This window comes from Salvelinus namaycush, chromosome 8 (assembly GCF_016432855.1).
Source record: "Salvelinus namaycush isolate Seneca chromosome 8, SaNama_1.0, whole genome shotgun sequence".
Taxonomy (NCBI): Eukaryota; Metazoa; Chordata; class Actinopteri; order Salmoniformes; family Salmonidae; genus Salvelinus; species Salvelinus namaycush.
In genome coordinates this window covers 40,595,403-40,621,106 of record NC_052314.1, presented here as the reverse complement: position 1 = coordinate 40,621,106, position 25,704 = coordinate 40,595,403, and the positions used below count along the sequence as shown (strand labels likewise).

The following is a 25,704-nucleotide window of genomic DNA, read 5'->3' as shown; positions in this document are numbered from 1 at the left end:
TCATAACAAAGGGGGTGAATACATATGCACGCACCAATTTTCAGTTATTTTTTCATTCCACTTCACCAATTTGGACTATTTTGTGCATGCCCATTACATTAAATCCAAATAAAAATCTATTTATTAAATTACAGGTTGTAATGCAACAAAATAGGAAAAACGCCAAGGGGGATGAATACTTTTGCAAGGCACTGTACATACACCTCCCTGCCCCTCACACACACACACACATACACACCCCTCCCTGCCCGGCCTCTTCTCTGTCACGGTCAATTAGGTCCTTCATTTCCCCAGTCGCATGCCTCACTGGTGTTGGGGCAATGTTATTCTCTCTCTCTCTCTCTTCTCTCTCTCTCTCTCTCGCTCTGATTCACTTAATTTACCCTCTTAATCATCCTCTACCTTTTCCTTTTGAGCACCCTTTTCACGTAATCTGACATCAGTGTTTAAAAAGCTCACACTGCCAATTCACCCCTTTTTAAAACGCTAATCCTTTAAGAGAAATCGTGTTGTGCTACAGTATATAAATGAATAGCGACAACAGGATTCAATGGTCTTCAAAGTTAAGTTTATTTCAGAAATCTTCTCAGCCTATTAACACACAGGCTTATACTGTCGATCCAAACCTTTCCTCCCACAAGTATAATTTGAGTCTGTGTTCAAGGTCGTTTCTCAAATTACTTCTGAGCATACTTTTCTAGGCTGTCAGTCTGACGTTATTCATTCTCAGGGACCTTAATGATTCTATTAGCAGCTCATTTGGATGTGAGGTTTATTCAATGAAGTCACATATCACTCAAAGCAACTCCACTCACAGACAAAGGAAAGGGGGGTTGGAAAATATCCTTAAAATATTTGAGTATTTATGAAGCAGCCGCTGTGCATCAATCTCTGTCGGAGCTAACCTTTGGTTGCTGTGGCAGCAGTGGCATGGCTATGATTTTGTGTTTCTGAGTGAATTTAAGAAAAATAAAAGAACAGAGGTGTGTGGCAGGACTCAGAGCTGAGAATGTTTCTCCTCTCGGTTCGTGAAGATGACTGGCATATATTTTATTTTTTTAAGTAGACAGTTCTACTAAAGTAGTATGTTATGCGTGTGTGAGAGAAGCAGAGGATATTCGAATATGTTCTGAGAAGCTCACCTTCGCGCAAGCATGTTAAGATGGTGATAAACAGCTCCTATTGAGTCGACCTCATATGTCACGTACAGTGTGATCTCATTCAATTGAGCTGGGTAATAGGCAATAGAATGGTTAATAAGATGAGCGAGCTGTCGGCGGAGGACTATAGGCAATACCTCATCCCCCTGGTCACATGACCACACCTCCACACGACACACAGATGACTCACACAAACAGTCACATCTGTGGACCCCAAATTCAAATTTGCGCCGGCCACACATTCCCCCACCGCTTCCAATACACCGCTACATGACACAGCCGCTCAGATTGGAATGTCTCTCTCTCTCTCTCTCTCTCTCTCGCTCTCTCTCTCTCACACACACACACACCGTGTCTCAGAAGGGAGTCTCATTGTCGCCTCATTGCTTCAGACAGAACCCCAGCTTATTCTCTGCGGTGGTGGTGTGAGTGAGAGACAGAAAGGTCATGGCTGTCTCCATTTGTTCCTGCTAGCCAGACTTTTGATGTGGAGAGTGAGATGGAGAGAGAGAGAAGGGGCTGATGCACACAGACTAAATGAGCCATCACCGCTCCACATCACGCTCCCCGGGGAACTGACCTTTCCAGCCATAGACATCCACCAGTATGAAATCCTCGATGAAGTCCTGACAGACAGATAGGGTCCTCAGACTGACTCTCAGACACACTGTCAGGAACATAACGCACCAATCCCCTGCCTGGTCTCAAGAGCCATCAGCTCTCCATGTGTGTGTGACTACAGTATGTGTGCAGCCATGTATGCCCATGTCTGTGTTTCTGACCTAAGAGCTGTCATCCTCTTCAATGTATCTCATGCCTTCTCTGTGTGACCTGACCTCCCTCCATCCACAGTATCCCTCTGCTGGTGGCTTGGGACTTGGAGCTCACTTCTGTAATGCTGTACTGCAGCTCAGGGATACTGGAAAACACAGACCCCTACTACCATGCAGTATACTAGTCTCTCTGGACTGGTGTAGACCAGTCCACCAAGCTACAGTCTCTCTGGACTGGTGTAGACGAGACCAACAAGCTACAGTCTCTCTGGACTGGTGTAGACCAGACCACCAAGCTACAGTCTCTCTGGACTGGTGTAGACGAGACCAACAAGCTACAGTCTCTCTGGACTGGTGTAGACGAGACCACCAAGCTACAGTCTCTCTGGACTGGTGCAGACCAGACCACCAAGCTACAGTCTCTCTGGACTGGTGTAGACCAGACCAACAAGCTACAGTCTCTCTGGACTGGTGTAGACCAGACCACCAAGCTACAGTCTCTCTGGACTGGTGTAGACGAGACCAACAAGCTACAGTCTCTCTGGACTGGTGTAGACCAGACCAACAAGCTACAGTCTCTCTGGACTGGTGTAGACCAGACCAACAAGCTACAGTCTCTCTGGACTGGTGCAGACCAGACCACCAAGCTACAGTCTCTTCGTTCTCCACTCATATCTCTGTATGTTTGTCTTCTTTCAGCCCTGGTCGCTCACCCATTTCCTTTGACCATGAGATCGTCATGATGAACCATGTCTACAAGGAGCGCTTTCCCAAGGTAACTTCCCATAAAAAAATGTTTTTTAATTATTCATTCATATCAGTCTTAACATTTGTTTACTATGACTTAGTTGACATTAATAGATTCAGAAATTAATAACCTAGAATTAAAATCTTAACCAATTTATGACAGTCCTTCAATTAGCTTTTCCATTGTAATAAAGCTCACTATGAGCTGTCTGGAAGGTGAGTATACGTGAGTCAACTCTCCCCCCTCTCGTCCCCAGGCCACGGCTCAGATGGAGGACCGTCTGGCTGACTTCCTATCATCCTCGGCCCCTGACAAGGTGATGCCCCTGGCCGACGGGGTCCTCAGCTTCATCCACCACCAGGTCATAGAGCTGTCCAGAGACTGCCTGGATAAAAGCCGCGAGGGCTGCATCACCTCACGCTACTTTTACGAGCTGCAGGAGAACCTGGAGAAACTGCTACAAGACGTGAGTGGACTGTTTTTTTTTTTCATTTTGGGAGTTAAGGTGGATTTGAGGAGTTTCATCCTTTGCACTGATATTCTCCAACGTCAGTAGAATAATTAATTGAGTGACGATATCGTCCAATTCGTGTTCATTTAGACACCTGTTTGTTAACCCCCGTCACGCATGGTTTCACTAAGGTCCTCACTCATCATCATTAAGCCTGTCAAGTCTGTCAGGCAGGTCGTCAACACACGGTGATGTCATAGGATGAGGACGCCACTTTGACCCGTTTAGGTCATCGAAAAAACATAAACACCCTTCCTCTCTCCTTCTCCCCCTCCCACCCTTCCCCTCTCTCTCTCTTTCTGTCCATATGGGACACATTCCCCCACACCTGCCCCCGATATGTTAGTCACAAGACGGGTTGGTCTGTGTTAGGATTTGAGGGACATTCAATAGTGTGTGTGTGTGATGTCACTGATGTCTCTGTTATCTCAGTTACAGTGACGGGGTGCTCACGGTTGTGACATTATTGCTCCCAGTGGCCTCGTCCGACGCCCCCCAGTCGACGGAGGGTGGGGTGGGGGGGGGGGGGGGGGGGGGTCTCCTCTCCCTGATTCTAATTTCATGGCCCAGCAGTCAGCAGGGGTGATGGATGAATCTCCCAGACACCCAGGAGGAGGGGTGCACCGAGAAAGAGGGAGCGAGACTAAGGGAGGGAGGGAGAGAGAGAGACAAAGTTAGGGAGGGAGGGAGCGAGGGATGAAGCCATAGGAGGAGGGGTCTGCGGGGAGTTTTCCAGTCTTGGATTGGCTGTTTAAACCGTCCTGTGTTTGGGCTGATGCCTGTTAGAATGTGGTTTGTGTGTGAGAGACAGAGAAAGAAAGAGAGAAGCAGACAGAGTATTAACCCCACGAGAACCACATGCTGGCCAAATTTGGAGAACAGAAAGAACGTTGTATCACCTTCAGGGAACTAATTGGGCGACATGGTTCGGGGGGCTTAGCAGAGCGCAGTAGGTGGCGGCGATGTAAACGTGCTGTGGAATGAGGCAGTGAACAGGTACCCAGAGCGGAGGGATCCGGATGGCCAGCGTCGCGTTTTTTCCCCCGTTATTTCCATCGCTCTGGCCCAGGATGATGTGTCGTGTGTCGTGGCAGAGGAGGCTGGAGGAAGAGGAGGTGCTGCAACATGTTTTGGAGCAGAGGGAGTGGAGGAGAAAGTGGAGCACACTCACATGGGAGTGGGATCACAACGCTTTTCCAGTTAAGTTGTTGTCTGTTTGCGGTTGGGGGCGATGTTTGGATTGAGGTCAGGCCAAGGTCTCTGCTGGACCGTCTTGGTTGGTTACAGGTATATCTGTGACAAGGGATAGGCATGGTATTGCGAAAGTTAATGCTTATTATTTAGTAGCAAATGGTAGGCGATTGCATACTTCAACTTTGTGGGCTTGAAAAAGGTCACCGACCTCTTGACACATGTTGTCTGCTACGCACCTTAGTATGTTGATTCAGTGTATGTTATTTGGCACCTACATGCAGTCACTCCATGTTGTGAGCCAGTTGTAGCGGTCAGTGCTCTTCTCCATTGTCTTGTTATTCACCCCTCTAACCCTTTCCCCCTTTCAGTCTCTGTCTAGTCACAGCTCCAGGCCACTACTCTAACCCTCCTCTAGCCAGGCCAGGCCATCCATCCATTCCCATATATCCATTCACCCCACGCGGCGACACCATTAAAAACGTCACAGGAGACCACCTGATCCACCTCAACCCCTACCTCGACCTCGGGCCTGACTGACTTGTCACCATAGCAACCCCCGCCTCTGGCCCAAGGAGGACCCCTGTGTAGACTTTAGAGGCCCAGGTCACCTGAGGTGGGGATTGAGGTAGTTAGCCAGCTAGGCTGCCTGCTCAGCACTCTCCATCAGTCACAGTGTGTCAGAGGTGGTCCTTCGGCTGGCTTGGCCATCACTCACTGGTAGTCAGGTCTCACAGGCAGTTTAGAAGATGCACACACTCGCACAGACGCACAACACACACAAAGCCACACACGTACAGAGACACTAGGGGTGTGCTGGTCGTATCCGTTTTATCACACTTGATACTCGGAATCAGATTTGCTCTTGATCGGAAAACCCGGACGTGCGCTTTAAATGCTGCTAAAGTCTATACCTCAAGTGCACATTACTGCGCTATCACTCAGAGCGCATCATTATGTTCCTTCACTCATTGACGCACCTTGTTAAACGACCCGACAGATGGAAACTTACTTAGTCCTATTCAATTATCAACGAAATAGGCTAATAAATAGCTTAATGTATGGCTGGCTACTAGTGCCTGCATTTATTGCAGACACAGATTTAAATGAAGGTAGGCTAATTCTCTTGACCCCGTATATTGTTTCACTTTCGAGAGGAGCAAAACTTATCTCTCCTGACACTTATGCCACAACATTTGTATAATCAAAATAAACTACATTTGTAATTTTATTTTCAAATGATATGTCGCTCGGTTAACATGCCTGGGCGAGAATAAATAATAATAGCAAGCATGTATGGGCTTGGATCACGAAATAACGACAGATATTGTCAGCAATGGAATAATTATACGGACAGACAAAGTGCGCATACTAAACAACGCCACGTAGACGGACAAAACGACCATATAACCTCAGCAAAGTCGACAGGAAATAACTAGATTGAACAACAATGACTAGCTACGGATTCTGATTCACACACAATGTTTAGAGAAGGGGAGACTTGTGCCCTGAGACGAGTGACTGTGAGTGAGTGAAACAGAACCGCGTGTTTTTCTGTGTGGTGAAATGAGAGCAGAAAGAGAGCGGCTTGTTCTAATCCAATCGTTGCAGCTGGCTCAACCGATACCCCGTCCTTTTCTTTATAGACAGATGAACTAGCCAATAGTTGTTTGGAGCACACTGCCCTTCACACTGTTTGAGTGAAAGAGAGACATGTGCTGCCAGCTGAAAATTACTTTTTTTCAGAGCACGGATAATTACAAAAAATACTTGCATCATAATCATAATTTGGAAAATTGTCCATATCCGTTACGATACTCGTTTTGTCCGAGACACTCTTCTCTCTCTCTCTCACACACACACACACACACACACACACACACACACACACACACACACACACACACACACACACACACACACACACACACACACACACACACACACACACACACACACACACACACACACACACACACACACACACACACACCAACTGTCTCTCACACTGACACAGCGTAGTTAATTAGCCGTTGTGAGTGTGAATGACGGTCCCACCGCTGCCCATTACTCACCAATCACTTGTCTATAATGGGAGGAGATCCTCCATTCCTCCCTCCATCTTCAGCACTTTGGCGCTTTCATTACCTTTATAAATTATTCAGGAGCTGATTGGAGCCCCTAGGGCCCCCACTGCCTGCCTACCTAGCAGCCTGTCTTGCTGCCTGGCTGTCTTGTCTGCCTGCCTAGCTGCCTGCCTGCCTGTCTGTGTGTGTCTGTCTGTCTGCCTGTGTCTGCCTGCCTGGTCAGCCTGCCTGTCTGTCTAGCTGCCTGCCTGGTCTGCCTGCCCCCCTAGCTGCCTGCCTGGTCAGTCTGCCTGCCTGCCTGGTCTGTCTGTCTAGCTACCTGCCTGTCTGCCTGTCACTATGGGATGTTTCTATTAGCCCGTGGCCGACACCTGGCTAGGCCTTGTTTATTAACAGGCTCTGGCTCTCTATTAGGCTGCCTTCCACCAAACCTACCTGATGGATGTGTGTTTTACACACTAACACTTTGTCTGTCTTCCTCCCCCTCTGTGTTTTCTAGTTAGCAGAGGTGCTCTCTAGGTGGTTTTCTGTGGTAAATGACTCTGTCCAAACTGACAACATGTTCCATGGTATATTTTCACTGTATCAGTGAGGTCATTCTGCTTTAGCTAGCTAGCTACTTCTCAGTTTCAGTCTGTATTGTATGTTTAAGTGATAATGCCAGAGAAGCCGGTGTTTGCAGGAAATATTGGTACGGATGTTCGTCGAGGGCCAGCAAACCGTGCCAATATATCCCCCAGACACTGGCTTTGAGGGCATTATCACTTTTATACAACGGGTCACCAACATATTCAAATAATGATTGACATATTTTTTATTAAAAACGTTATTTTTATGCATTTATTTGAACTATTTCATCCTTACAGAAGATATAGTCCCGACACAAATCTAGGGTTGCTACCCAAGCCAGCTGGTCGTTCGTTCTATCGGTTCAGTTGCCAGAGACGCGACCTAATCGTTCGGTCTTTTTGTTCTGTACCTATGGACGAGACTCAGTAGTTCGTTCTAAATGTTCCATTGCCATACTGGCTGGCAACGTTCTTATCTCTTGCTTGCTAGCTAGCCAAGTACGGCTAACTTACAGTCACGTCAAACATTGCAGCCAGAATAACAACATTGTGATGGCATTTGTATTTGTTTAGGCAGTTTTCCAATGACATTTATTTGGACACATCCATAACAGTGAGCTAATGAGGCGCGATTTCGCCTGGCATAGAAAATGTGCTATCTCGTCAGGACACTGTTGTTCAGAGGAGCTAGCCAACAACACATCTGACACAATATTTTCAAACTGAAGCTGGAAAGACTGCAAACTAGCTACACTTCGTTTCATTTGACCTTTTTTCAATTGACATTTCTTTGTATATGTCCATAAAAATGGTGCCAGCTGATTCATGATTTCAACTGGCTGAGAAACAATGCCTGTGTTTGTTTTTTTCCATCTCCCGACACGTTCCTTACTATGGGACAGCAGGACATCGAATTGAAATATTGAAACAATGTTGCAAATGTCGGAGAGACAGACAGGAAGGTTTATACAAATCTCCGCTGTTGAAAACTAAATGTTAGTCTAAGTTTTATAGTGGAGATCAAGTTTATAAATTGCCTGGCTGGGCTGATGAGACAGTGGATTGCGCAGTCAGATGGAACAGAGTAAATAGGCATTTTAACATCATAGATTTAGCCGGTGGTAACTTGTGGAATAGACACCGGCTGGAATGCAGTTTTAACCAATCAATATTCAGGATTAGACCCACCCGTTGTATAATGGAGTGTATCGACTGCGTGTATCTTCTCATCCTCTTTCCTGTGTCATCTATGAAGATGGATAGATAGGTGAAGCTGTTTTTATACGAAAAACCAAGTCTGGTTGATGTAGAATTGATTAGATCCTACTGATTGTGTATAAACTATCTTTCTGATCATGTATAGACTAACACCATTCTATCTTTCCCTCTGAGGTGACTGTTGCCTATTGTGGCAAGTAGTACTGATGGTTCATACTACCAGTGTGCTCTCTAACTCTTCCTCTCTCCTCTCTGTGTCTAGGCTCACGAGCGCTCTGAGAGTGTGGAAGTCACATTTGTGACCCAGCTGGTGAGGAAGCTGATGATCGTCATCGCTCGGCCGGCACGCCTGCTGGAATGTCTGGTAAGAGGAACGAGAGGGGGGAGACGGGGAATTATCGGAGGTGTTTCCCAACAATGTTTCCTTCAAATGAATGAACATCTCACACCTACGTGCTTACCGGAGGGAGATTCGATGATGAATGTCTATATGACGGTTTTCAAGATGACACAAAAAATACATTTTCCTATTTTTCTCGTAAATTGGTTCCTATTTGCAAGACAGTCATTTTCTTCCTATAGTTCATAAGCCACCTAGCCATTTACTCCTAATTGTGTGGCAACTCAACCATTAGTATTATTGTCATCTGTCCTCAGAGGCAGATGCACTGCACGTGCAACAGCCTACAACACATACGTTTATGTATCACCCATAGGAGCTCCCTCCCGTCCATCCAGCCACCCAGCTCCGTTTCTCAAGCAGCCCAAGCATGCGGCTGCTCTCTGCCCAGCTAGGGAGAGGGCAGTGGGGGTAGAGACGGTGCTTCATCACCCCCTCCTCCTCCTCCTCCATGGCTAAGCAGCTGGAACCATCCCTCCACCTCATCACTCTCTCTGGAGCTGGGAGGTAGGGAGAGAATGACAGAGAGGGGGGTGGAGAGAGGGAGAGGCTGCCCCTGTGCTCACGTCTGTATTTTTGACTAATCACATGCAGCCGATCCTGTGACAACACACACAATGGGTTTTTACAAATGGACGTACACACAGCTTGGAGAGAGGTGGTGGTGGGGGTACACTGGGTGGTAGAATACATATCGGCGAGTCCAGATCGGAGGATTCTGCAGTCACATGCGGTGTCCCACAGGGGTCAGTGCTGGGGCCTATCCTGTTTTTAATTTACATGCTCCCTCTGCTAAATCCTCCGAGATTATAACATCAACTTCCACTTCTACGCTGATGATACCCAGGTCTACATTAACGCAAAACCGGACCCCATCTCTGCCCTAGCAAAACTCAGCAGCTCCCTAAAGGACATCAGGGCATAGATGAATGAGAATGTCGTCCAGTTGAACAGTAGCAATACTGAGGCTATGCTTATTGGGAAAACCAAGCAGGTCACCAGTGCTGGAAACATCTGCCCTACAATCAATGGCCAGGCTATCTACCTGTCCTCTGTCATCTCCAACCTAGGAGTCAAGTTTGATCCTTCTCTGTCCTTTGAGGCCCACGTAAAACATAATTTTTCCATCTTGAAAACACTTTCCCGAGTGATACCAATACTCTCCCACGCCTTCATCTTCTCTCGGATTGACTATGGCAATGCTCTGTTTGGGGGCCTCCCAGCCAAATCACTACAGAGGCTCCGACTAATCCAGAAAAGTGCTGCCAGGGTCCTGACCAGGACCAAGAAGTCTGACCACATCACCCTGATCCTGGCCCAACTCCACTGGCTCCCGGTCAACTACAGGATCGACCTAAAAATTCCAATGCTTGTATTTAAAGCCTTGAATGGAATGAGCCTCCCCTACATCAACAACCTCATCTCAATCAGCGAGCCACCTCACACTCTCCTCTCCAGCCACTCCCTACTGAGACACGTCTCCGAACTATCGGGGACCGAGGCTTCTGCTACCTAGCCCCTCGCCTATGGAATGCTCTCCCCGACCATCTGAGAGCTCGTCTGGGTACCGGTCTTTTTAGCTAACATTCCTTTCCACTCCATGACATTGCCAAAGAGACTGCCTTTCGGCAATCTCAACATTCAATTTACAGCTGGATTTACAGCGGAGTTGCTCATTGGTTGTTGGAAATAGCATTAATATTTTCCATGACAACATGTGGAGCCTCTAAAATATAATTAAATTATAACAAAGTAAAAAATAAACATTTAGCTGTTAGCTAGGCATGTTGTTGTATGTTGCTTAAATTCAAGGCTAAGAGGTTTTGTGGTTAGAATTGCAGTAGCATTTATTGCAGCATGTATTTAGGTAGAGAATTTAGATGTGCGCTAGCAACTTTTGACAGATTGGTTTCGTCTGGACAAACAAAACATTTTGCTTAGCAACCGCATACCAACGTGTTCTGTGGAGAGAGAAAAAGTGATGGATCACTGTGATTGGAGGATAGCTATGAGGGTTATCGAATCAGGATCAACTCCTCTGTTCTCTATAGCTCCTTAATGATAGAATGTTCACATTTGAAGATGACAGAAAGGCCAGTCTCTTTGGCAATGACAAGGAGTGGAATGTTCGCTAAAGAGACTTGTGCTCGGGCTATCTGAGAGCCGCTCCTTCACTCAGAGCTTTTAAAATGGGCCTTAAAACCCACTTCTACAGACTAGTCTTTTTCAGTCCTAGTCCCAATATAAAATGTATTTAGCACCTTGCCCAATATTGCTAATTTACCTTGAATCTAAATTAATGTTGTTCTCATTGTATATATATGTTGTTTTTTTCCTCAGTAAAGCTTTGAGAACTCTGTAATGAAAAGTGCTATACAATTACATGTATTATTATTATTAGAAAGTCTTTGTCAGACGACAAGGAAATAAAGGAGTGTTCACATACTATACAGTACAGTACAGTGCTGTTGTGGATTCTTTTGCAGTACATTCTCTTTACCTCCTCTTGATTATGCGCTCCTGATTTGTGCTGTGGTTGAGCCAGTGAGCCACAACAAACAAACAAACAAACGCACACATTCCAACCTGTATTGCATGGGCTGAATGACTTTGGCTGATTATAACACCATCTTCTCTAATCCCCCTCTCCTTTCCCTCCCTCTCCCCTCCCCCTTCGGTCTCTCCCTGGTGTACAGGAGTTTGACCCGGAGGAGTTCTACCACCTGTTGGAGGCAGCAGAGGGCCATGCCAAGGAGGGCCAGGGCATCAAGTCAGACATCCCCCGCTACATCATCAGCCAGCTGGGTCTCACCAGGGATCCCCTGGAGGAGATGGCCCAGCTGACCAGCTACGACAGTGGGAACCCCGACACGCCAGAGACAGACGACTCTGTGGATAGTCGAGGAGCCACGGTACCTGTTGTAGCTCCCCCTAAAACCAAGGCCCCACGGGAGGAGGACTTTGAGAACATCAAGCTCATTAGCAACGGGGCTTACGGGTAAAGGCAGACAGCCAGAGAGGCAGGCTTGTACCTTTATAAGACAGTAGATAAAGACTGAAGCGTCCCCATGGGATCGTTAGCCCATGGCAATGACGATAATGATCATGATAGTTCTAACACTGTTGGCCACCCTTTAATTATTTATCTTCTCTTCCCCTTCTCTCTCTCTCACCCCTCTCTCTCTCCATTTCTCCAACCGCTGTCTGTCTCTTTCTCTCTCTCTCTCTCTCTCTCCCTCCCCCCTCTCTCCCTCTTCTTCCCTCCTCTCTCCCACAACCATTTCTCTCTGCAGGGCCGTGTTTCTGGTGCGTCACAAGGAGACGCGTCAGCGTTTTGCCATGAAGAAGATCAACAAGCAGAACCTAATCCTAAGGAACCAGATCCAGCAGGCCTTTGTAGAGAGAGACATCCTGACCTTTGCTGAGAACCCCTTCGTGGTCTCCATGTTCTGCTCCTTCGAGACACGCAGACACCTCTGCATGGTCATGGAGTATGTGGAGGGTAAGGGCTGATCATACGGCTCGTTTAAACACACAAACAAGCAAACAAACAACAATGGACACCTCTGTATGGTCATGGAGTATGTGGAGGGTAAGGGCTGATCATACGGCTCGTTTAAACACACAAACAAGCAAACAAACAACAATGGACACCTCTGTATGGTCATGGAGTATGTCGAAAGTAACAGCTGCTCATACACACAGTTGACATACATCAGGGCTGGCCAACCCTTTCCCTGGAGAGCTACTAGTTATGCAGACTTTTGCTCCAAACACACCTGATCCAGCTAATGACGGTCCTGATGAGCAGCTAATTAGTAGAATCGGGAAGCGGCCCCCTTCTTCCTTACACATTGTGTACACACTGACACCGTTTCTTCCAACTTCATGTTTGTGAGTGGGGGTGTATGTGTACTGACTGTCGTTGCCTCTGCCCTCTGCAGGTGGTGACTGTGCCACCCTGCTGAAGAACATTGGGGCTCTGCCTGTGGACATGGCACGCATGTACTTCGCTGAGACCGTGCTGGCACTGGAGTACCTCCACAACTATGGCATCGTACACAGAGACCTCAAACCGGACAAGTAACACACACAAGAAGGCTGTATCTGTCTTGCAACTTAATTTTGATACTTCATGGGCTTTAATAATTCACCCGCTATAAGCGTTATTCACCATCTCATAATGCTTCCATCTCTCTCTCTTTCTCTCTCTCCTTCCCGTACTTCCGTCCTGCAGTCTTCTGATCACTTCGATGGGCCACATCAAGCTGACAGACTTTGGCCTGTCTAAGATCGGTCTGATGAGCCTCACCACTAACCTGTATGAAGGACACATAGAGAAAGATACCAGGGAGTTCCTGGATAAACAGGTACAGAGAGAGACACCTCTGGCGCCCAGCCCATAACACCCTAACTCTGTCACTGGTCACTCAATCTTCCCTTATGTATAACGACGTGCATGACAGAAGTGTATGACGATGTGTACAGGTATGAGAACGAATGCAACATTGTGCCGTTAGAGTGTATCAAATCAAATCAAATGTTATTGGTCACACACGTTTAGTAGATGTTATTGCGGGTGTAGCAAAATGCTTGTGTTTCTAGCTCCAACAGTGCACTAATATCTAACAAGTAATATCAAACAATTTCACAACAATACACACAATACACACAAATCTAAAGTAAAGGAATGGAATTAAGAATATAGAAATATTTGGACGAGCAATGTCTGAGCGTTATAGACTAAAATACAGTAGAATAGAATAGAATACAGTATATACATATGAGATGAGTAATGCAAAATATGTAAACATTATTAAAGTGACTAGTGTTCCATTATTAAAGTGGCCAGTGATTTCAAGTCTATGTACATAAAGCAGCAGCCTCCAAGGCACGCGTGCTGTTTTCAGTTCTCTCCTTGCCTATACTTGACCCTTCCCCTCTGTGTGTGTATTACCAGGTGTGTGGTACACCAGAGTACATCGCCCCAGAGGTGATCCTGAGACAGGGCTATGGGAAGCCAGTAGACTGGTGGGCCATGGGGGTCATCCTCTACGAGTTCCTGGTGGGCTGTGCCCCTTTCTTTGGAGACACGCCAGAGGAGCTCTTTGGACAGGTCATCAGTGGTGAGTACCAGAGATAACAGGAGCCCATTAACACAGGGGTCTTTTTTAACAGAGAAGAAATGACAGAGAAAAAATAGAAAAGTTATTGCTGTGTTTTCTAAACGAATGTGGAAAAAATGCATCTGACTAGAGTTTCTGCTTTCTGCTCTCTGTAGATGAGATCATATGGCCAGAGGAGGAGGAGGCTCTTCCTAACGATGCCCAGGACCTCATCTGTAAACTCCTCAGACAGAACCCTCTGGAGAGGCTGGGTACAGGCAGTGCATTCGAGGTGAAGCAACACCGGTTCTTCTACGACCTGGACTGGAACAGTCTGCTGAGACAGAAGGCAGAGTTCATCCCTCAGCTGGAGTCAGAGGAAGACACCAGCTACTTTGACAGTAAGTCACACCTATTCTACATGATATACAGTGCATTCGGAAAGTATTCAGACCCCTTCCCTTTTTCCACATTTTGTTACGTTACAGCCTTATTTTCTGAAATGGATTAAATTAATGTAATGTTTTTGCTTTGTCATTATGGGGTATTGTGTGTAGATTGATAAGAGGAAAAAACTATTGAGTCAATTTTAGAATAAGCCTGTAACGTAACAAAAATGTGGAAAAAGTCAATGGGTCTGAATACTTTCCAAAGGCACTGTAGACGTACCTATACTAACACCCTGAACCTACCCTGCTATTCCTCTACTCATACTCCATAGTCATTGAAATAATAGAATACCGTTTAAACAGTCGCTGTACTTCAACATAGAGCGTACCCTTCATAACTGCTCTACACACGCTGATTCTATCTTCCAGTCTCCGTGTACTGTGTCATGATGTAACTTAATCTTGTTTTCCTCTTTTTTTCTCTCTCTCTCTCTCTCTCTCTCTCTCTCTCTCTCTCCAGCCCGTTCAGACAGGTACCACCACATGGACTCTGAAGATGAGGACGACACTAACGATGACGATCACGTAGAGATGCGCCAGTTCTCCTCCTGCTCGCCCCGCTTCAGCAAGGTAAACCATCGCTCGCACATACACACACACACACACACATTCACACACAACCGCCACTGCTGCAAATGTAATCACTCCGTGTACTCGATGTAATTAAAACTGTGTAGGTGTACAGCAGTATGGAGCGTCTGTCCCTCCATGAGGAGAAGCGGGCCCCCCCGCCCACCAAGCGCAGCCTCAGTGAGGAGGGAGGAGAGCGCATCGACAGCCTCAGCGGACTCAAGTCCAGAGACCGCTCCTGGCTGGTGGGGTCACCTGAGATGTGAGTATAGGGGCTCTTCTGAGGCCAGCAAACCAAAGCCTAATTTACTATAGTGTATACTAATTATTTAAGTCTTCCACTATAGGAGGAGGTGTCTGTGTCTTGCATCAAATTAAATCAAATGTTATAAGTCACATGCACCGAATACAACAGGTGTCGACCTTACGGTGAAATGCTTACTTACAAGCCCCTAACCAACAATGCAGTTTAAAAAATATGAGTAAGAATGAGAAATATCACCAAAAACAGAACTGTAGCCTTATAGATTCTAAATCCCTAGCAATTTACTTAGTTAGGGTAGTTGACACAACCTTTTGACAAACACAATATTCTGTATGTTCTGCATGTGTAACGCCCCTCCTGTGTCTCCCTCCCACAGCCTGCGTAAGCGTCTGTCCGTCTCGGAGTCGTCCCATACTGAGAGTGACTCCAGCCCTCCTCTGGCGGTGCGTAGACGCTGCTGCTCCGCCATCATCGAGATGCCACGCTTCGCCATCTCCTCGGAGGAGGAAGGAGGGGTGGCCCCCAGTCGTAAGAGCCCCAGCCTGCTCAGCCAGACCCCCGGGGGAGTCAGGGGCCCCCGCAGTGAGGAGCTGCCCCTCTCCATCCCAGAGCTCCCCATAGAGAGAGAGCTGAAACTGGTCGAGTCCCCCACCACACCTGGGACCATCACCAGCCAGCTCAGCAGAGCCACAGTCACACGTCAGTACTGGCTAAACAATATACTCACTCTATAGATGGGTGTCTGCTTTGATTCCATTCACATGACCAGGGATGCAAACTAGTCATCTTTCGGGTTTATGTGACCTACGTGAATCGTGTCGATCTTTTTTTTGGGGGGGGTGGGGGTATTGGATCACTACTGGCTGTAAGCAAATGAGTGATGAGCGCTTGAAGCAATACTGGCTGTATCCAAGGCTCAGCCAATCGTTCACATAACAACAGAATGCAGCACGCGACTTAACTTCTCTAGGATATGTGGGACGCTAACGTCCCACTTGGCCAAAATCCAGAAAAAATGTAGCGCGCCAAATTCAAATATATTACTATAAAAATCAATCTTTCATGAAATCACACATGAAAGACACCAAATTAAAGCTACACATGTTGTGAATCCAGCCAACATGTCTGATTTCAAAAAGGATTTACAGGGAAAGCACACCAAGCAATTATGATAGCTCAGTACATAGCCACAGAAAAACACAGCCATTTTCCCAGCAAAATATAGTAGTAACAAAAAGCAGAAATAGAGATAAAATTAATCACTAACCTTTGAACATCTTCATCAGATGACACTCATATGACATCATGTTACACAATACATTTATGTTTTGTTCGATAATGTGCATATTTATATCCACAAATCTCGGTTTACATTGGCGACATGTTCAGAAATGCCTCCAAAATATCCGGAGTAATTACAGAGACCCATGTCAAATAACAGAAATACTCATCATAAACTTTGATGAAAGATACATGTTTTACATATAATTAAAGATACACTTGCTCTTAATGCAACCGCTGTGTCAGATATTTTTTAAACTTTACGTAAAAAGCACACATCACGTCTCAGTAATCTGAGACGGCGCTCAGATTTAACAACATTTCTCCGCCATGTTGGAGTCAACAGAAATACGAAATCATAAATATTCCCTTACCTTTGATTATCTTCATCAGAATGCAGTGCCAGGAATCCTAGTTCCACAATAAATCGTTGTTTTGTTCGATAATGTCCATTACTTATGTCCAACTAGCTAATTTTGCTAGCATGTGTAGTACACATGTCCAAACGCTCGCGCAGATGCAGGCAAACGTCGGACGAAAACTTCAAAAAGTTATATTACAAGTCGAATAAACTGGTCAAACTTAGTAGAGAATCAATCTTCAGGATGTTGTTATCATATATATCCAATAACGTTCCAACCGGAGCATTCTTTTCAGTCTCTATAAGTAATGGAACGCATGGCGATATCATGAGGAAAGTGCGTCACCAGGAACTGGCACTCTGCCAGACCACTGACTCAAACACCTCCCATCCGGTCCCACAACACAGCATAAGCTTCATTCCACGTTCTACTGACTGTTGACATCTAGTGGAAGGCGTAGGAAGTGCAAACAGATCCATATATTACAGGGAATTGAATAGGTGATGACTTTAACATCGACCACTCTCAGAATTCTCACTTCCTGTTTGGATTTTTTCTCAGGTTTTTGCCTGCCATATGAGTTCTGTTATACTCACAGATATCATTCAAACAGTTTTAGAAACTTCAGAGTGTTTTCTATCCAATAGTAATAATAATATGCATGTATTAGCATCTGGGACAGAGTAGGAGGCAGTTCACTATGGGCACGCAATTCATCCAAAAGTGAAAATGCTGCCCCCTATATCAAAGAAGTTAAGAGAGAAGAGACATCCAATTTGCTAGTTACAGAATCAGCGTGCGAAGAGGTAGGTGAGAAGCCTGACCACTGAGACGGGGGTGAGAAGGTGATGAAGCGTACTTCATGAGCTGTATCCGAAAAACAACTGGCATTTGAAAAGTTTGAGGTGAGGGAGAAAGTGCGGTGCAACAAATCAATCATGTTAGCATTGTTAAGTATCTTGCTATAGTAGCTGGATCGAATTAACGTAAACTCACTCACTTTTCTACATCGCCTTTCTACATCGCCTCCATACAATTGACCTTATTTTAGCGCCCAAAAAACGTAATACTTCCAGATCAACTGTAATGTCAATACCATTGTAAAGCACAATTTCTCCCCTTTCCAACAGAATTCATGCCGAGACCTCCACGCTGCCCGTTTCTGCATGATTGAAGAAGGGAATGAGCTCCTTCGGGTCTATTTAAAAATGGCGGGTGGGGAAGTGAAACTAATGCGTGGTAGTGAGAAGGAGAGGAGATGTGTGGGAAAACGCCTTTTTTTCACTCGATCTGTCCACCTCTAAAATGTAAATAAAACACTATAAAGAGTTTATATAATGTGTCATTACATACCTATTTGAAGGTTTGTGTCGAATTTGAATCGGGTTTTTAGGGCGGTGCTAAAGTGATCTTCAGAAGTAAACAGCGGCTTTGAGAGTGACGATCCCTTACAGTGATGACGCAAAAAATGACTAGGTATCCCCCCTTACCCCCGTCACTGTCCATTTCTTGTTTTTAAACGATGAGAGAAGTGTTACACCTGGTGGAGAGAGATTTTAAGACAGAAATAGTTGCTTTATGCTGCTGTACGTTACGGCATGACACGTCACGATGTAACGGAGGGTCAGTTTTTTAAAACTTTTCTCCAATACTATAGAGCCATTACCATGTCGATCAACGCTTGAATAGAAACGTAGTTCACACCCCAGATTTTGAAGTCAAAACAGTCGCTACAGTCCCATTCGTTTTCTTTGCAGCCTCGTTTGAATGTCGCGGTTGCGCACATTTGTACAGAATGGGGTGAGTTTACGTTAACGTTATCCGTTAGCTAGCCAGAGAAATGTTGGGCAACATTAGCCAACTTAGCTGATCAAATAATTGAGTTTATTGTTTGAAAATTAGCTGGCTAATAAAGTCAGACACCTAGCTAGCTAACGTTACAACATCAGATGAGCTAACGTTAGTAACCGTACATGCTGACCAGACCGGACACGTCGCGTGCGCGAGCGTCGCAAAATACATTTTGATATCCATGTTATTCAATATTGCATCCACACTGCTCGCGCAGATCGCGCTGAAAGTCCTGCCTCTCCCATCTCCTCATTGGTTTATAGAAGCAGGTACCCACGTGGGTGATTGAAAGACAAAATGTTTTGCCGGTTGTGTGGTAAAAGTGTAGATGCCAATCACCATATAAATTCAAAGATGAAAAAGCCTGGAAGGAGGAGAGATGACTAGAAACGATTCGGTTGGCCGTTTTATGTGTGGATTAATTGTCGGAGTAGAATACCTTGTGTATTTCAGGTAAAATAACAACCCAATGTTTATATCCCAGGACAAATTAGCTAGCAAGTGCAAGCTAACTAGCCATACATGTTTAATGCTTTTCGACCTGTCCCCAAATTGATGTAATTGGTTCAGAGTTTGTTTTGATATTTTAAGCTGCGTGTCGTGATCGCGTTTGGTGTAGGGGGACAAAATAAATGTATGCACGATAGCGCACGATGGTGCACGTGCGCGCAGCCGGTTGGGTTCGGTGTTACCAATTTGCTATAGTATTAATTGGTATACGACTCCTTGCCGTTCTTCAAGTTATAACGCGTTAGTTGCTAAATGGACCCTGGCAATCTGTGTGAAATGTTAACTAGTTAACGAACTAACTATCTGTGAACTAATGTTTTCCCTCTACAGTTATGTGATTAATTTTCAGAATATGATCTACATGATCTGTGTGTAAAATAAAAAGTGGTTAATGTGAACCTAACTCACAGCTAAAAAGTATAAGGAACGCAATCCAATGTTATTTGTTGCCTATACTTTACTGCAAATTACACTCAAGTCTTGAGAAAATACAATACACTAATATTGCAGTAGGTCATGACAGCCTTTATAATAGAACGCTTGTGACCACACACATATTGCACTTGTGGAAAAGACATCTTAAAGTAGAAATAGAACGAAACAAACAGGCATTCTATTTTTACTCTATTATAGTGGCCATTATAGTAGACATTGATCAAGTGCACAAAGCTACATGTGTGCACAAATAACGTTCACTGAGTAAAAAAACAAATGACCCCCCTCACTCACACAACATTTTTACTGTCAAGTTCAACACAACAAAAGCAAGATCTTTGGGCTACACTGCACGTTATTACATTGTACACTTTCTGCCTGTGGACATCCGTTCTACAATGTGCCAGCAGAGCATGATACACTTTGTTGGCATAACTGGTCTCTTTCAGGCAGATTACACCTGGCATACCCCTTTTAATCCACTGTATTGAAAGAGGGAAGTGTGTGGCATTTCTTTCACTTCTATTGGCATCCAGCATAAGCCAGGCCCAGCTCCAGCTACACTTGTTCCCTGAATCCACTTGTTTATTAACTGGTATACGACTCCTTGCCGTTCTTCAAGTTATAACGCGTTAGTTGCTTAATGGACCCTGGCAATCTGTGTGAAATGTTAACGAACTAACTACTATCTGTGAACTGCTGTTTTCCCTCTGCAGCATGTGGTTCATTTTCAGAATGAGAGAATTAGGCGTTGCTTGTTAAACAAGTGGATTCAGGGATCAAATACACAAAGAAATGGTTAATTGGCTAATTGGTTAATTGGCCACAAAATCTATTTTGCAATGGACATCTCAGTCTCCGGACTTGAAACTCATTGAAAACCTGTGGTTTGAATTCATGAGGGCAGTCCATAAGCGCAGACAAAGGGTATCAAGGATCAGGAAGGATTCTGTATGGAAGATCCCTCCCAATGTGTTCTCTAACATTTTAGAAAAAGTCTCATTGCCGTTATCCTTGCAGGGTGAGGTATTGAAAACAGGGGTGTACATTTTTACCCCTACCTTTTTGATAAAAAGACGATTACTTGTTAAACAGAATCTCTTTCTCTGAGCAATTGTATTAGTATAAAATATAACAATATCCCAAATTGTTTTAGCATACAATATAGCTCAGTATTTGAATACTTTTTTCATACAGTCATTTTTGCTCATATTTGTCAAGGGTGTCAATCATTTCAGACCCCACTGTATATACACATAAACTCCCCTCCATATGTATTTGGACAGCGAAGCTACATTTTTATATTAGGCTCCCATATTCCCGGCATGCATTAACTACATCAAGCTTGTGACTCTACAAACTTGTTGGAGCATTTGCATCCTCCCCATAAAAAAAAAAAAGTATTGAATTACATTTGAAAAATAACACCCTTGCCTTTCGTGAACTAACACTCGCATTTACATTTTTTCCCCTACTAGCACTGGCTTTGTTGATAGCTACTTTATTGAGGAAAAATGTACTTGTTGGCTCACCAAGCTATCTTAAGATGAATGCACTGTAAGTCGTTCTGGATAAGAGCATCTGCTAAATGATTAAAATGTACATTTTTTGGTTGTGTTTTGGATTATATTTTTCACAATAGAAACTGAATGGTGAATAATACATTGTGCCATTTTGGAGTCACTTTTATTGTCATTAAGAATAGAAGATGTTTCTACATTTGCCATTTTAGTCGTTCAGCAGATGCTCTTATCCAGGGCGACTACATTTAGTGCATTCATCTTTTTTTATGGGAGGCGGAGAGATAAGACTGAGATGTCTTATTTAAAATTCTTATTTAAATAAGACTGAGATGTCTTATTTAAAATTCTTATTTAAGATACTCTTCTACAATCATGTGGATGCTACCATGATTATGGATAATCACGAATGAATCGTGAATAATGATGAATGAGAAGATTACAGAGGCACAAATATCATACCCCCCCAAAACAGTTTTAGTTGTATACTCTGAACTGGATCTCACTTATCATTATTCATGATTTATTCATGTTTTTTTTTTGTTTTTTTTAAAATCATAGCATTATCAGGATTAATTTAGAAGTGTTCAGAAACATCTTATCTACTCACTTAAGTCCTATTCACACAGGTTATGTAATTATTACCCGGGCATGTCTGTTTTTCCAGAGGATGATTCGGACAGGATTAGTTTTACCAAACTGCCCCGTCGAATTATTTTTATCTTCTCATTCAAAATGTACCGTTATGACGGAAGCATTTTGCTACACCCGCAGTAACGTCTGCGAAATATGTGTATGTGATCAATGAAGTTTGGTTTGATTTGGAGTCTGTTCTAGGCTTGAAGATATTTCAACTTGTCTAGATATGGCCTAATATTGTCAATAAGAACCATTCATTAATTAATTCATTAACGGACGTATTTTTTGAATTGATCAATTCATTGGCACAATATCAGCCACTTAACCTTTTAAAAGAGAAATAGGCACTGAGAATGTTGACAGATCATTCATCTGTAGGCTATGTGCATAGCACTTTGTTTTAAGCATCAACTTGTTCAAATAAAATACATTTTCATTTGTCACATGTGCCAAATACAACAGTGAAATGCTTACTTACAAGCCCTTAACCAACAATGCAGTTTTAATAAGTGTTAAGTAAAAAAAATATTTAAAAAAATAGTTAAAGAGCAGCAGTAAAATAACAGTAGCGAGGCTATATACAGGGGGTACCGGTACAGAGTCAATGTGCGGGGGCACCGGTTAGTTGAGGTAATTGAAGTAATATGTACATGTAAGTAGAGTTAAAGTGACTATGCATAGATAATAACCAGAGAGTAGCAGCAGCGTAAAAGAGGGGGTGGGGGGGGACATTGCAAATAGTCTGGGTAGCCATTTGATTAGCTGTTCAGGAGTCTTATGGCTTGGGGGTAGAAGCCTGGTATAGAGGTCCTGGATGGCAGGAAGCTTGGCACCAGTGATTTACTGGGCCGTACACACTACCCTCTGTAGTGCCTTGCGGTCGGAGGCCGAGCAGTTGCCATACCAGGCAGTGATGCAACCCGTTAGGATGCGCTCGATGGTGCAGCTGTATAACTTTTTGAAGATCTGAGGACCCTTGCCAAATCTTTTCAGTCTTCTGAGGGGAAATAGGCTTTGTCGTGCCCTCTTCACGACTGTCTTGGTGTGTTTGGACCATGTTAGTTTGTTGGTGATGTGGACACCAAAGAACTTGAAGCTCTCAACCACTACAGCCCAGTTGATGAGAATGGGGGCATGCTCTGTCCTCATTTTCTTGTAGTCCACAATTATCTCCTTTGTATTGATCACATTGGTCAGGTTGTTATCCTGGCACCACACGACCAGGTCTATGACCTCCTCCCTATAGGCTGTCTCATCGTTGTCGGTGATCAGGCTGTTGTGTCGTCGGCAAACTAAATGATTGTGTTGGAGTCGTGCCTGGCCATGCATGGGTGAACAGGGAGTACAGGAGGGGACTGAGCACGCACCCCTGAGAGGATCTCCGTGTTGCGGATCAGCGTGGCAGATGTGTTGTTACCTACCCTTACCACCTGGGGGCGGCCCGTCAGGTAGTCCAGGATCCATTTTCAGAGGGAGGTGTTTAGTCCCAGGGTCCATAGCTTAGTTATGAGCTTTGAGGGCACTATGGTGTTGAACGCTGAGCTGTAGTCTATATATAGCATACTCACCTAGGTGTTCCTTTTGTTCAGGTGGGAAATGGCAGTGTGGAGTGCAATAGAGATTGCATCATCTGTGGATCTATTAGGGTGGTATGCAAATTGGAGTGGGTCTAGGGTTTCTGGGATAATGGTGTTGATGTGAGCCATGACCAGCCTTTCAAAGCACTTCATGGCTACAGACGTGAGTGCTACGGGTCGGTAGTAATTTAGGCAGGTTACCTTAGTGTCATTGTGCACAGGGACTATGGTGGTCTGCTTGAAACATGTTGGTATTACAGACTCGGTCAGGGACAGGTTGAAAATATCAGTGAAGACACTTGCCAGTTAGTCAGCGCATGCTCGGAGTACACGTCCTGGTAATCTGTCTGGCCACGCGGCCTTGTGAATGTTGACCTGTTTAAAGGTCTTACTCACATCGGCTATGGAGAGAGTGATCACACAGTAGCCGGGAACAGCTGATGCTCTCATGCGTGCTTCAGTGTTGCTTGCCTCGAAGCGAGCATAGAAGTTATTTAGCTCATCTGGTAGGCTTGCGGCTCTGCTTCCCTTTGTTGTCTGTAATAGTTTGCAAGTCCTACCGACGAGCGTCGGAGCCGGTGTAGTAGGATTCAATATTAGCCCTGAATTGAAGCTTTGCCTGTTTGATGGTTTGTCGGAGGGTATAGGGGGATTTCTTATAAGCGTCCAGATTAGAGTCCCGCTCCTTGAAAGCGTCAGCTCTACCGTTTAGCTCAGTGCGGATGTTGCCTGTAATCCATGGCTTCTGGTCGGGTATGTACGTACAGTCACTGTGGGGACGACGTCATCGATGCACTTATTCATGAAGCCAGTGACTGATGTGGTGTACTCCTCAATGCGATCAGAAGAATCCCGGAACATATTCCAGTCTGTGCTATCAAAACAGTCCGGTAGTTTAGCATCTGCGTAATCGGACCACTTCCTTATTGATCGAGTCACTGGTGCTCCCTGCTTTAGTTTTTGCCTGTAAGCAGGAATCAGGAAGATAGAATTATGGTCAGATTTGCCAAATGGAGGGCGAGGGAGAGCTTTGTACGCATTTCTGTGTGTTGGGTAAAGGTGGAACAAAGGTGGTCTAGAGTTTTTTTCCCCTCTGGTTGCACATTTAACATGTTCTTACCAAAAGTGTGACCAGCACCTGTTAAACACTGTAATACCCCTCAAAACACAGCAATGTCAATTCGCACTGGATAAGTATTATCAGAGGACCTTGGAGTTTGCCAAAAAACAGTAGGTTATTCTGGCTGGAATTATTACTCTCCCGCCATGTGAAAATTACTGACATGGCAGATTCTCACGTGACTAAAGTTACAGATGTGGTGTTTTGTGCTCATGCACATAATTACTGTACCCGACCTCCCCAAGTAAAACTAATCCCGTTCAAAAAAGGCTTTAGAAATAAAATTACTCCAGTCATCATTCGGTTACTATTTGGCAAAATATACTGAGTGTACAAAACATTAGGAATAGTTTCCATGACTTAGACTGGCCAGGTGAATCCAGGTGAAAGATATGATCCCTTTTTGATGTCACTTGTTAAATCCACTTCAATCAGTATAGATTAAGGGGAGGAGACAGGTTAAAAAGAAGGATTTTTAAGCATAGAGACAATTGAGATATGGATTGTGTCTGTGTGCCATTCAGCGGGTGAATGGGAAAGACAAAATATGTACGTGCCTTTGAATGGTAGTAGGTGCCAGGCGCATTGTATTGAGTGTGTAAAGAACTGCAATGCTGCTGGATTTTTTCCACTCAACAGTTTCCCATGTGTGTCACGAATGGTCCACCACCCAAAGGACATCCAGCCAACTTGACACAACCGTGGGAAGCATTGGAGTTAACATGGGCCAGCATCCCTGTGGAATGCTTTCGACACCTTGTAGAGTCCATTCCCCGACGAATAGAGGCTGTTCTGAAGGCGAAAGGGGGTGCAACTCAATATTAGGAAGGTGTTTCTAATGTTTTGTACACTCAGTGTAACCCAAAACAAACTACCATTCCAATGAGTTGCAAGGAATCATGGACCACTAGTTATATTTTATTTAGCAGATTATTTTACCCAAAGCAATTTACAGGCATGCCTGCATACATTTTACATGTGGGTGGTCCTAGGAATCAAACCCACATTCCTGGCATTGCAAGTGCCATGCTCTACCAACTGAGCCACACAGGGCCACAAATAAAAGGTGTCATTCTGAATTGTCACCTCAGGAAACATTTAATCTCAAATCCAAAATTCTGGAGTATAAAGCCACATTTTTGCTTCACTGTCCAAATAAATATACGCTGCAATATGTCGTGTCTTTGGCTATGCCAGATTAAGTGAAATGACATGCTATTCTATAAAATCCTTTCTCCGTAATTAATATGACCTGATTGAGCTAATCATGTAAATGTAATTAACTAGAGAGTCGGGGCACCACGAAATAATATTTAAAGAGCTGTTATCTTCCGAATAAACTCTTAAAGACCTAGTAATATTT

The 25,704-nt window shown here is 44.5% G+C and overlaps 1 protein-coding gene across 1 annotated transcript in view; it reads left to right on the top strand.

Annotated features, from left to right (window-relative positions):
- The window catches only part of LOC120052125 (microtubule-associated serine/threonine-protein kinase 2-like), a 233,160-nt gene that overhangs the window by 198,617 nt on the left and 8,839 nt on the right, over positions 1-25,704 (top strand). Inside the window, exons 10-21 of the mRNA XM_038998970.1 lie at positions 2,633-2,708; positions 2,938-3,147; positions 8,520-8,621; positions 11,354-11,655; positions 11,951-12,159; positions 12,602-12,740; positions 12,895-13,027; positions 13,618-13,783; positions 13,939-14,163; positions 14,672-14,781; positions 14,889-15,043; positions 15,423-15,745. Of these exons, the coding sequence (XP_038854898.1) occupies positions 2,633-2,708; positions 2,938-3,147; positions 8,520-8,621; positions 11,354-11,655; positions 11,951-12,159; positions 12,602-12,740; positions 12,895-13,027; positions 13,618-13,783; positions 13,939-14,163; positions 14,672-14,781; positions 14,889-15,043; positions 15,423-15,745 (2,150 nt within the window). The remainder of the gene's footprint in view (positions 1-2,632; positions 2,709-2,937; positions 3,148-8,519; positions 8,622-11,353; positions 11,656-11,950; positions 12,160-12,601; positions 12,741-12,894; positions 13,028-13,617; positions 13,784-13,938; positions 14,164-14,671; positions 14,782-14,888; positions 15,044-15,422; positions 15,746-25,704) is intronic.